Genomic DNA, 13,167 nt, shown 5'->3' with positions numbered 1-13,167 from the left:
CAGCCATCAGATTGGGCTGAGGGCTGTGCTCTCTTTAGTTCTCCGGACCATGTTGCAGGCTATTCTTAGCCTTGTCTCCACAGAATCACCCTTGCTTTCAGAGTGAAGGTATACGGAAAAACTGAGGCTGCAGTCAGCGTGCTCAGTGCCAGAAATCCAGTTGTCCACAGGACGTAGACAACTCTTCTATGGCGTGAGAAGGGAAAGCAAGTGCTAAGCCCTGACCTAAAACTGCTGAAGCCTTATCCTAGATCAAGATGTCCTCCAGGCAGATCCAGTGCCTCTAGAACCAGGAGACTAAGGTAAGAAGAGAGAGTCTTGAGAGAAAGGGAGCGAGACAAGTTGGAAGGAAAGGGTTGAGGAGACGCTGCGGCACCTGTCTCTGTCTCTTACAGTCTGACCTCCGCTGACCTCCCAAGCATCACTGTTCTCTACCCCTCATCCTCTCCTCACACACATCCTCTGTCCACTAGTCATACCAAACATCTCTTGCTTCAGGAACACACTCTGGCAAACAGTTCTTTCCAAAGTGGGGCCTCTTCCAATCCCACTTTGCTGTCTAAGTTCTTCTCTCCCATCAGGATTCAGCTTGGATCTGGAAAACTCTTCAGAAGGCCTCCAGCCCCCTCCCTCCCTTGTGGGAGACACCCTTGTCCGTGTTTCCGTGGTCTCACCAATGGCCCTCTCTCAGCTGTCCCCACATGCTAGTATTTTGCTGATTGCTCTGTGTGATACAGTGAGTAGATCAGTCCTCTAGGAAGCTGGGAACAGCATTAACTTTGTGTATAACGGCATGGAGACTAGACTTGGAGAATTAGCCGGCTTTCTCCATAAAGCTTCTAACAGAGCTTCTCAGAGACACTGCAAGGTGAGCCCGGTCTGTGATGCTCATCTTGCCTGAGTCACAGTTGGTGCCAGGAGGCCCATTCCCCTTTAGTCAGTCCCCTTGATGTACTGAAAAGAGGAGACATGGCTTAGGAAAGATGTGTACTTCCCTAAGCTCACGCAGCTTGCCAGTGGCGCATCTTACTTTACATTGGCATCAGAGCAGGACCCCGGCCTTCATCCCACCTTCTTTCTTCCTAACAGATCTGACCCTGGGGTCCACAGAGCTTGTCCCCTGCCCTCACCCAGCCTGGGATGTGTTTGCTCTGACTCTCTAATCAGGCCTCAGGCCTTCGCGCACCTCCTGCAGCAGCCAGCCCAGAAGCCACACTGTAAGAAGTGAAAGAGAAATTAGTGAGGCTCCCAGAGAAGAGAGGGGATGGCATCCAATGATGCTTTCTCTTCAGGCTCTGTGAAAACAGCACAAGAGTTCCTCTGAGACATTTAGAAATCCCACCACCCGGGTTCTGAAGTCATTTATCGCTTAGGCCACTCAAGCTTTGTTCAGTTGTTGATTTCAGGGAGGTCTTCCTACCAGAGACTTTCCCTCCTTCCTTCCTTCTCCCATGCCTAGTAATACCTCAAACCCAGGAACTGTTTTAAGGCAAGTGTTAACCTTCTGTTGCTTAAGCAATTTCTATTTCTGCTTTTGCTTCTGCTTCTCCTTCTCCTTCTTTTTCTGATTTTTTTTTCTTTTAGACAAGGTTTCAATTCACTCTGTAGACCAGGCTGGCCTCAAACTCAGAGATCTACTTGTCTCTGCCTTCCAAGTGCTGAAATTAAAGCTGTACTCCACGATGCCTGGTGAGCAGTTTATTCTTCTCTGCATCCTTGATGGCGACCCTTGAGCACTCTACCTACCCTGACTAAAATACTCAGGGAATTGAGCTACCTCTTGGACAGGTCCTCTCAGCTCCATCTCCTCCTCAAGGCTATGGCTCCAAATTGGAAAGCAACCTGTGACTCACAAAGAAGTCCCAGGGGTTCAGCCTTCACCCTAGGAGATAGTCTCTTTACTCCCGACTTTCCCCGTACCCTTTAGCCATATTCCACTTGAGAAGGACAGGATAGGGTGAGAGCAGCTTGCAGATTCTGAACAGATACAGAGCTGCATTCAGGGGGAGAGGTGGGCCTCATCATAGTCCCCTCACCTCACTAACTGCTGCAGCACAGCAGCAAGGGTGTCGGGCAGGTTCCATTCATGCGAAAGGGACTTTTAGAGGCCTAAGACCATGACTAGAAAGGACAGATGAGGTACAGAGACTGGTGGGTAAGGCGACTTGGGCTGAGTGCATTACCAGAGGGAAACATCTAATAAGGAACAGAAGGAGGACTAGAGGAAGCCCGCAGTTCTTTCCCACACTTCTTACATAAGGAGGGGAAGCATTGTGGAGATCAGTGTGCAGTACCCACTTTTGGCTTGATTTCTGCTGAAGCTAATGCAGTGGGGCCTCACACACCCTCCCAGGACCCAGCAAACTTCAGAAGTCAGCTCAGCCCGGAAGCCCTGTAAGTGCCAGAAGGCCTTTCTTTCTCCCCCTCTTTACAGCATCCACCCCAAGCTACTAGAGAGACACCCCAGGTCTGAATCCTAGCAGAGGCACAGATGCTGTACGAATGCTGTACGGATGCTGTACGGACAGGGATAGGAACCTGAAAGTGTAGAGCCCGGCTGACAAAGACTTGCAGAGAACAGTGGTCTCCTGGGGGAAGCTGAGGAGTTACTCTCTCAGGCTCTCTCCAGAGTCAGCAGGAGGAGGAGGGCTGATACCACAGCAGGAAGTGCAAAGAGGTAGGCTCACCCTGCACAGAGTGACCTTCCGAAACCCTTTCCGTACCCAGAAGCCTAGTGAAGGTCCCCATACCTGCCGTTCTCTACTCCCAACTGTTACCATGCCCACCACGTCTTTCTGAAAAGGGTGAGTGAAAGCCGGCTATGGTAGAATTCCATAGGAGCAGGGGACCGTCTGAGTAGAACCAGAAACAGCCAGTACAATGAATGAGTGAATGAATGAATGAATGAATGAATGAATGAATAGCAAATCAGAGGCAAGAGACAGCCCCAGTCTGGTCACCAGCTACCTTGGGCACTTCATCTCACCTTCTATTCAGTCTTGCTGGGAAAATGATTATTGTCCTGTCTACCCCTCAGGCCCATAAGGGATTGGGATGTTCTGGAGTGCTCTGGGGATATGCAAAAGATAATTCACCAGGGTCTGCCTGCACCAGATCAGGGTATGTTAGCTACCCACATATCCGCATATCTGTGTGCTTGATTCAGAGCTTTGGTGGGGGTCCTGATCCACCAGCCTCACTCCAGGGCTGCAGTAGAGGTGGGAAGGTTGTACTCAAAGTTTGGCGGAGGCTGTGTCCATGGTTAACGTATAAGCAGGTACAGTCTGGGGCAGCAGGACATTCCCCGCCCCAGGGCCACATTCTTGAGGTCACGACAAGTGCAAACTTGTTAAAACCTGTGTCAGAGCAGCAGAGGGCAGCGAGGGGGATGGTACTGAGTTGCCAGCAGCTGCTGGAGGAGGGTGAAAGGGAAAGGGGTGAGGTGGGGGCGGGAGAGGTGTGCAGGTGCACATGCTGACGGAAGGTGGTATAGGTGGTATAGACGTGTGGTCCTTGAGCCCCACTCTGCACGTTATACTGAGGCACATCTGCTGGGCTGTGTGCTTGGAGCCGGTGTGGGGCTGCATAGATGAGTGTGTGCTTGTGTGTCTCTGCATATATGAGCCACGTGCCCATGAGCTGGGATAAGAAAGGGGCTGGGCAAATAGAAGCAGATGTGGACAGGCTGTAAGTACCCTTTTCTGTCACGGGCCTCACAGACCTGCATTCCAACTCCTTCCACAGACCGCCCCCAGCCCTGTGGTCCACAGTCAGCCCTGTCAAATGCCCATCTCACCAGCCTGTCCAAAGGGGGAGTGTCGTACTGCCTACATACTCCCCCCATGCACTCCCCCATGCTCTCTGGACACTGGGGCGGGTGAGGGGTAGTGGGGGGAGGCTCTGAAAGCAGGTGACTGTTTGGGGGAACTTGGGGACAGAGCCCCATTGTGCCCTCCCCGGAGCCGCCTCAATGGAGCTCTCTGACACAAAGGGGCTTTGACAATGGGCAGGACATTAGTATGCAGAGCCAGCCCCTCAACCCTCTCCCTGTCCCACAGTCCAGGGGAGGGAGCTGGAGGGCTGCTGGCAGTGGGAGACAGGGTGGGGCAAGGCTCAGATTGGGGAGATTTTAGCCTTAGCAGCTTCCTCGAGGGTCACTGACCAAGAGCCAGGAGGAGATTTGACCAGGGCCTCCAAACCTGCTGCTGACCAGAGAGGACAGTCTAAACAGGGAAGGCCTTGGGGACAGGTGTTGGAAGAGGGGCTGTGGGTGGGCAGTCTGAGTCCACCCACCCTACCCCCCCATCTTGCCCTTAGTCAAGGGAATTGTGTGGGTAGGATTGTGACCACCAGCACGAGAGAGTAAGAACCCAGGCTGGAGGCCAGAGCTGCAGCTGGTGTAGGCTGTGTGTCAGGCTTCAGGAGTAGAGGGATCCGAACCTCTGAAATTCAGGGTGCTCAGATTTAGGAGGCGGCCTCTGGTCTGCTGCTTCCTTGCATGCTGCCCTTTAATTCGGCACGGATGGGTAGGAAGCCGATGTGTGGAGGCCTACGGTTGACGTCAGGTGTCTTTTGCTGTAACTCTATGTTGCGAGATAGGGTGTCTCACTGGGCCCAGAGTTTACTGTTTTCTAGGCTGGTTGGCCAGCAAATCGTAGGGATCTACCTGTCACCACATCGTGCCCTGTTTTACATGGCTGATGGAGATTTGAACTTGGGTCCTCACGTAAAGCAAGCCATTTCCCCATCTAGTGCTGCCCTCTTATAAGACTTCTACTGCTGCCGCTGTGGGGACAGAGAAAGCAGGCGCAGTAACTAAGAACATGCAACAGCCATTGCCCTTTGTGCTCTTCCAGGGGGGTCAGGGTGAACCCACAAAGTAACATCACCTGCCCAGCTAAGGCAGATTAGTCACAGGGCCAGCAAACCAGGGGACTCTTCCCAAAGCGGGTGCACATCTGTTTCCAATTCAAATCCACCCAACACAAGCCAGCTAGGTCCAAGTCAGGGTGCAGGGCAAGGGCTTTGAGGCCTGGGTTGACGGGAGCTTTTAGAAAGAGGATAAGAACCCGGCAAGAGGCTGCAGGCAACATGCAGGAGAAAGCAACCACCCAAGCTGCTGTGTCGTTTAATCAGATTTCCTCTGGTCTGGACCGACAAGCCCCAAGAGAGAGGGTGGATATATATCTATGTATCTAGAGATATAGACGAGTTTGAGCTTAGTATCTTGCCACCGGCTGATGAAGCTCACCATTAATCACAGCACTCCAGACTCAGAAGCAGGCAGATCTGAGTTAGAAGCCAGCTTGGTTTACAGAGCTACAGAGTGAGTTCCAGGACAGCCAAAGGCTACCCTGGCTCATAAATCAAAAACAAGACAAACAAACAAAATTTTCTTCCCAGTTTTCCTTCTTTGTAGGTGACAACAGAAAGTCCTCCCTCCTGTTCTCTTCTCGGGGACTTCTAAGGGGAGGTAAAACCTGCTTCCTTTTTTCTCACATTGAAAACTAACTTTCACCTCATGATGTGATAGAGAGAACACAAGGCTAGACCTAAATCAGACTCCTGGTTCAAGACCCAACTTTCCCTGGAAGCTAGCATGGGTCACTTGCTTTCTGAGCGAAGAGATGCCCTCTGTATCATGGGAAGACCTCGTCTAGGCCTGACCATTTCTTGGTGAACTCAGACACAGGACACGGGAAGGCAGCAGCTCGTAGTACTAAGTACTGTCCTAAGCACCTTTCTAGCATTGGGTCAGGGGCACCCAGCAATAGATGCTTACTTATTTATTCTGTGTCGGAGGAATTGAGCCTAGGGCCTCTCCCACTACGCTATATCTCCCACTAAGCTTTTTATTTTGAGACAAGAGTTATCAGACTGACCCTGAGTTCACTATGTAGCCCAGACAGGTCCTGAACTTACAATCAGCTTCCTGAATGCTGGGATTAAAGACACACACCACCATGCCTGGCAGCAGACGCATTTCAAAGGCTCCATTTTATAGAGGAGAGAATAGAAACATAGGATGTTAAGGATTTACCCAAGGTCACCGAGCTAGTGGATAGAGGAGCTAAGGTTTGTATTCACAAAAGGTAGCACCCCCCCACCCCCAGCACACATGAGCTAACCACTGTCCCCTCCCATCAGCCCAGTGAAGACCCTTCTGAGGGGCATCAGCCAAGACGCCCAGATCTTTATAAATGTCCCATGCAGTCAATCAAACTGAAAGTTCTTGAGGGATGGCTCAGGGACCCACAAAGCTTCCTGGGAGGTTTTCAGAGGCCTTCTGAGGTCGGACCCATCCTTGTCATAACGCTAACGTAGCATTATTTATTCTTCCCACTTTGATGATTTCAAGGGTGATCGGCCGAGCTTCCCAGGGGAGCAGGTGGCACGAGATATTGCAACATAGTAAATGCAGAAGCAAATAGAAGGAACCAAGTGATTTCTTTTTTACTGAGCTAGACATTAAAAAGATTTATGTAAATAAAAGGCAGCAACACTCCTACTAATCCTTAGCTTTATAAAGAAAGCATAGCTAGTTTCACTTAAAACTTCACGTCAACAGGCAATGGGGTTATTATCTTTAACGTTAGTTACGAATGGTCTTAAGTCACCTCAGCATTCGTTTCTAACATGCCGCAGATCAACAGACACAATCTTTGAAAATAATGCCCTCATGAAAATGGAATGTAAAGAGGTACTGAGATGAGAGAGAGAGAGAGACAGGGACAGAGAGACAGGGACAGAGAGACAGGGAGAGACAGAGAGAGCAACCACTGCAGACAGCCATAGACACTCACCTTCACCTTGTATATGCTGGCCATGTATCTGTTTCAGTCATAAGACCAGCCATGGTTTAGGCATGGGAGTGAGGTGTGTACCTGGATCTCAGAGTTAGGACTAGGGAGAGCTGAGGCAGCTACTCTATGTGACAATAAGGGGCCAGGCCGGCGGCCCATTTGAGTGGGATCCACACATCTTGCTTTGCACATCCCCACTCAGAAGTGTGAACAAGACAACAGGACAGTCCCAGACTGGACTCTGACCAGCTGACAAGCTGAGCTCCAGGCTGGATCAGACCTCCCTCTGAGGGACCATGCTTAGAGGACAAGGAGCTGGGTGGAGTCCAAACATCTGCTGCTTTTGATCTTAGGGGGACGCTGTCCCGCAGACAAAATGGTGGGTCCATAAGGAGTCACTTTGAAGCTCCCCAGAGAGTTAGGTAATGGGGTCTGTGGTGTGTGGAGGATGCCCACTTAAGTCTGTAGAATCAGGGTACTCCCCCCAAATGAGCACACACAGTCCTGCCTAAATGTAGAGTAGACAACGCCTTCTCTCATTCCTGGGACTAAACCCTCTGCTGGGTTCCCCAAGGCCAATGGAGGGAAGTCTTGCCTTTGCTTCAGAAGATCCTCAATATGACAGGGACATAAGTATGTCCTAGAGGAACTCATAAGCAAGTAAGAAAGACATGATGCACCCTCTAACATTTGCCGTTTATGAGGCATCCTGGGAAAAGTCAAAGTTGGAAAGATAAAGCAAGATGGTTGAGCAGAAAGAGAAACAAGAGCACTGTAGTTTTCAGGCAAGTGGGCCTTGGGAAGGCTTGTGATGGCCAAGAGTGGGTAGGAGAGTGAACTCAGGGAAAAAGGATCAGCCCCGGGAAGAGATGGGGTTTGGGAGTGGAGGTGGAAAAGGCAGAAAGTCGCTTGAATACTGTGACTGGAAATCCCCATCTGATCTAACAGGCACGGAAGGGGCAAGCTAAAAACCACTGCTCTGTGGTGACAGGGCCCAACATGGAGCAGCGATGGGGAGGAATCAAGAAGAGCGGCCAGAGTCAGGAAAACCTCATTAGCTGTGGAGGCCATCATTAGCAACTACTGATGGGATGGGCAGGCTGGTCAGAGGTGAGAAGCAGAGAAGGGCACAGAAGCCATGTGAAAAGGAAGAGAGGCTAAATGGAGAGACGGAGAGATAGGCAGGCTAGGGCTGAAGCTCAGCTGTAGAATGTGTTTGCCTGGCATATATAAGCCCAGAGTTCCACCCTCAGCACCACGTGAAACCAGGCCTGGAGGAAGTATGGTGACACCTCCATGTTTACCATTGCAGCACCTGAGAGGTAGAGACTGAGGTTCGGAAGTTCAAGATCAGCCTTGGATACGCAGCAGCAAGCTTCCTAAGACCTCTTCCAACACACACACACACACACACACACACACACACACACACACACACACACACACACACACACAGTGCTGCCGAGAGGGCTCATTAAGTAAAGTGCGTGCTATACAAGCATGAATGGATAACCAGCACCCACATAAAATGCCAGGCACAGTGAGCATGCCTACAACCCCAGTACTGGGGAAAACAAAAGATCCCTGGGGCTTGCTGGCCAGTCAGTCTGGCCAAATTGGTGAACTCCAGGTTTAATGAGAGATCCTGTCTTAAAAATACAAGGTAGACAAAGACTGGGGAAGATGCCCAGCATCAACCTCTGCCCTCTACACTCATGCACATGTACACGCACACATGTCCACACATGAACACACACATACACCATACAAAAGAGGGGAGACGGGGCCATGCCAGGGAACAGAAATACAGGACGATAGATACCCCAGATGGAGGGATAGAAATTGGTCTCTGGCTAAGAAGCAGAGGTTGTTAGGAATGGGAGATTATCTAGGGGAGGAAGTCATGTTCAACAGATCGGTTATTCAATCTGAAGACAAGAAATCTGGCACGAATTTCATGGGAAGAATGGGCTGTGGCATGAAGGCCCTGCTTCTGGCAACAGCTGGTCTGTTGGCATGAAATGGGACCCCTGTGTTTAACTTCTCAATAATTCTTCTGCCTTCCCAGATCTAGGGCGAAGTCTCAGAGAACTGCCACTGAGGGCTGGGACAAGTCCCAGGAGCCAGTAATGACAGAGTGGAAAGATTTGGTGGGTCTAGAGAATGCCAACCGCCAACTACACCTTGTACACACCACCCACTTCCTATGTCCTTCACAAATATTGACTCTTTTAATCCTCACAACTATTGTTAACCCCGATGAAAGCACGAGGGAAACTGTGGTTATTCACTGGGAAAAACAGAACTTAAACCCAGCAACGAGGACTCCAAGGCCATGCTCTGAACCTCTGTGTGCATTATCTCTCAGAGAGTGATGGTGACAAAGGTTCCACTGCCATCCGTGAGAAGCCTCTTGACAGTTATCACATGAGCTCTGTATGAAAGAACTTCACAGGTCCTCTCAGAAGCCTTCACGATGGGCTATTTTGTTTGGGGCTATTTATTTTATTTTATTTATCACGGAGGGCAGGGTCATATGTATACCTGAGTGCATATAACCCATGTGTGCAGGTGGCCAGAAGAGGGTGTCCGATCCCTTGGAATTGGAGTTACAGATGGTTGGGAGCTGGCATGTGGGTGGGGAACTAAACCCAGGACCTCCATAAGAGTAACAAGTGCTCTTAACCACTGAGCCATTTCTCTGGCCCCTGGATACACACACACACACACACACACACACACACACACACACACACACACTCACCAGAAATGTGTCTCCTTTTCTTTCCCAGTCATCATTTCAAGTGCCTTTTTTTGGGGGGGGGGTGACTTTCCTACTGGAGCCTAATCTATTTCCCTGGGCTTTATTGTTGCTGTTGTTGTTACTGAAAGAGCTGCAAAGGTACCACGTATTAACCCAGTCTTGGGGAACCCCCACTTCCCCAAGCTTCTTCTCCAGACCACACAATTTAGCTCTGACCTCTCTCCCACATTCCAGAGACAACCCCTCCCTTCCCCACCACCTCAAATCCAGGCTCTAGGCTGGCAGACACCCACAGGAGGGCTGCTCCCACAATCCTTTTCTCTTTGCCCTTTCAAGGTTCTGCTGGGGGAAGGGTGGAGAGGGGCCACCCAGGACGTACTCTCTCTATGAAGAATGGTACACCATGGGCACTCGTCTCTGAAAATATCCCTTGGCCTCGGACTGAGGTGGCGAGATGAACAAAAAAGCTCCCCACTCTCGGGAGCGGACCCAGACAACTGACCTTCATTCTGTGCTAAGACATTTGGAGTCCAAAACTCCCCTTTCTGGCCAGTCTTCCTGAAGCTTCATCTCAACGGGGTGCCTCATGCTAGTCCTTCTCTCTGCCCTTTCCAGGGCCTCACTACTGTCCTGGACAGCTTGGCCCCAGCCTGGACAGTAGCTCCAGTCAGGCAAGGGAAGAATCTGGGCCGGAGAAGGGAGGGAGAATGAACTTTGTTGTTGTTATTGTTTGGGGTTTTTTTGTTTGTTTTATTGTTTTGGATTGGGGGGGGTTGATTTTGGGGGGAGGTTCCTCTCATCCCTAAATAACTTTTTGCAGGGAAATTTAGGTACCCTTATCTCCTTCCCTCCTCACCGGTGCTTTGGACCTCAGCATTTCTTTGCATCTTATACACAAACCCAGCCTAGGACGCCCAGAATCTCCTTCACGGAAACGGACCGTGCTACACAACCCACCTAGCAAAGCCTTTGAAACTTTTATCCTGCCAGTGCCAGCATAGAGGAAAAGAACTTCATACAAGTCCACCCAGATCTTAAGGTCCCAGCTTCCCTGGTCCCTAGGGGGAAGAGGGAGAGGAAGGTACCTGGGTCTTCTGCCAGTCACTTCCCTTCTAGCTCAAGCCAGGAGACCTGGAGTATGAATGAGTTTGTGCAGAGTGCGGGGTGGGGGGCGTAGAGAGAATTTGGGAAATGCCACATTGTCTCCCACATAAATATATGCCCCCCCAAAGATATATGGACACATGTTGGAGAGGTGTTATCCCCCCACCCCAGGGTAAGGGAAAGCTGTAGGACTTTGCCTCAGAGATACACAAGGAATGGGACCATGCCCCCCCATTACCCCCCAGTCGGTGGAGTCATTGCCATCTGATATCCACTGAGACAACTTGGCTGCTCTGGGCTCTGGATGGGGGCTGGGGGGATGGCTCAGAAAACAGCAGGTCCTTTCAGGACCCAGGTTGGCAAGGGCTTTGGGAGGCTGGACTGGCCCAGATCACCCCTAACTCCCCCTCTTTTCTTCCCTCCCTTGCCACCACCACCAAAGACTGGGCGGGTGGGTGGAGGGGTTGGCACCGCCTGGGTCAAGCCTACTGCCTCTGCAGTCTGGCCCTGGACCCTCCCCCTGGCACAATGCCTCCCTACCCCCTCTTCCCCTTTCCTTCTTCCTGAAGAACCAGCTTTGAGCCAGGACACCTGGTTCCTTCTAGACTTGGTCCCCATACTCAGTCAACCCCCCAACCCCGGGGACCTGACAAACCCTGCGCTCTGGCAGAGGATGGAATGATCTCCATCATTCCAGGAACATATTCAAAACTCCTTGGAGATCAGGGAAAAGTGTTCACAACGAAACCCAACTGCGCTCATGGTAACTGCCTGCTCACGGCGCCAGTCTCTCAATGCCCACTCCGTGCCTTCCCCATTACCCCAAACAGGAGGCTCCCAAATCATCGTTTACCATCTCCTGCCCTCTCAGACTACCCAAAGAGGTCCGTCCCAAAGGGAGAAAAGCATTTCAAATACCACGGCAAGGACAGTCTGGCCAGAAACCTCTCATCAGAATTTGTGTTGATAAGCGACCTAAGCAGGCTTTAAGCTTTGCTTTTCCTTGCATCCAAATCTGCCTTTATTTCTTTACACACATACCTCTTGGTCAGCCTTAGTCTGCCCAGGGCACTTCAGTACTGGAAAACCAGAAGTCCTACCCCGACATGGTTTTTCTTTCCCAGTTTTGACCTTCTAGCCATTCTGGGCCTCGGGTCTCCTCCCCCAGAATCAGTTCTGTCCTAACACAATTGCCCTTGGTGAGTCCCTGTCAGAGGAAGAGATAAAGTGGGAGTGGGGATCCCTGGAGGGTGAATTCAGAGGCCTTAACCTACCCTAACTCCAGAAGAAACAGCTTCTCCTTCTGACAGTGTCCTTGTGAAACAATTTCAGAGGTTGAGGGATGCCGATAGGGAGGGGTGTTTCAAAGGGGGAACCCAGAAGGAAATGGAGAAGAGGGTCCCAGGCATGTCAGCTTGACTCTGTCTTCTAATCTAATGCATGGCTTTCTCCCCATGTATAAACTGGTGATTAGGAGATCATCAATGAGTGTCACTGTGTGAATGTCACTGAAAGGGGGAAGAGCTGGGAGCAGGAGTAACCTGTCTCTGCTGGGAGCAAGGGGCACTGTCTCTATGCCCGTGGGTGCAGACTTATGTGTGGTAATTATTCTAGTAACTGGATGAGCCCCATGCAACTGCAGGTGTGCCAAGTGTCAAAGGGAGGGGCTATCATGGAAGCCCCTTTCTTAGATGGAAGGCCTGAGGTAACTAGCGTGAGTAAAGTACTCTTGATGGGGGGCCCTTCCCAGGAAAGTCCACTTGGAACTGACAAGACTGAAGGAGGGAGACCCGGATGGTACTGCTGCGGTCCAAACAGCTTTCCTAGGGACCAAAGGGTTAGGGGAACCCGATGTCGCTAAGTGGATAGGACCCAGCACCAGGACCAGAGTCTTACCTTGGCACAGAGGTGGAGTGGCTGCTCTGATGAATCCTGGGGTAGTGGGACAGATGAAGAGACTGGCGGGCAGGAGTGGCGAGCGGAGCTGTGCCACTGCCAGGGCCAAGACTCTTAAACCCCCAGCTGGAATCAGATAAGGGTTTGTCCGGGAGGGGGGCCGGGGCCGGGGTCGGGCCGGCCGGGGGCAGAGTTGGGCCGGGCCGGGTCGCCCCCTCCCTCTGCAGTGCAGGAGCCAAACTTTGTGTGAATGGAGGGGCCCGGCGGGGGCCGGGAGGGCGGAGGCGGATGGGGGGGAGGAAGCTTGGAGCCGGCCAATGGCAGAGCGGAGCGCCAGACCCGAGCCTGAGGATTGGAGAGATAAGTGCAAGGGGCGGGGCGTGGGGGGCAAAGAAGCGCAAACCCAGACGAACGAGTGTGCAGAAACATCCGAAGACTGAGATCCAGACAGAGTCCCGGAGAAAGAGAGATGAAGGGACGATACGCGTAGCGATAGAAGCCGAGCTGGCAAGATGACAGGGGGAAAGAGAAAGAAGAAAAGCGAAGCGGCCCTGTCAGAATGAAGGAACCAGGACGAGGGCCGCGGGGGCGGGACTGGGC

The 13,167-nt window shown here is 51.6% G+C and overlaps 1 protein-coding gene across 2 annotated transcripts in view; it reads right to left on the bottom strand.

Annotated features, from left to right (window-relative positions):
- Kcnj10 (potassium inwardly-rectifying channel, subfamily J, member 10) overlaps positions 1-12,701 on the bottom strand; it is a 33,238-nt gene extending 20,537 nt beyond the window's left edge. The window contains exon 1 of one of the 2 annotated variants that reach the window (NM_031602.2): positions 12,568-12,701. Coding sequence is in view for 1 of the 2 variants with exons in the window: in XM_039090649.2 (XP_038946577.2) it covers positions 6,804-6,827 (24 nt within the window). In the remaining variant the exon portion in view is untranslated. Of the gene's footprint in view, positions 1-6,803; positions 7,036-12,567 lie in introns of those variants that run through there. The other variant, XM_039090649.2, reaches the window with a different exon arrangement.
- Between the last annotated feature and the right edge of the window lie 466 nt (positions 12,702-13,167).

Source organism: Rattus norvegicus, chromosome 13 (genome assembly GCF_036323735.1).
Source record: "Rattus norvegicus strain BN/NHsdMcwi chromosome 13, GRCr8, whole genome shotgun sequence".
NCBI lineage: Eukaryota > Metazoa > Chordata > Mammalia > Rodentia > Muridae > Rattus > Rattus norvegicus.
This window is presented reverse-complemented; position numbering and strand designations above follow the sequence as displayed.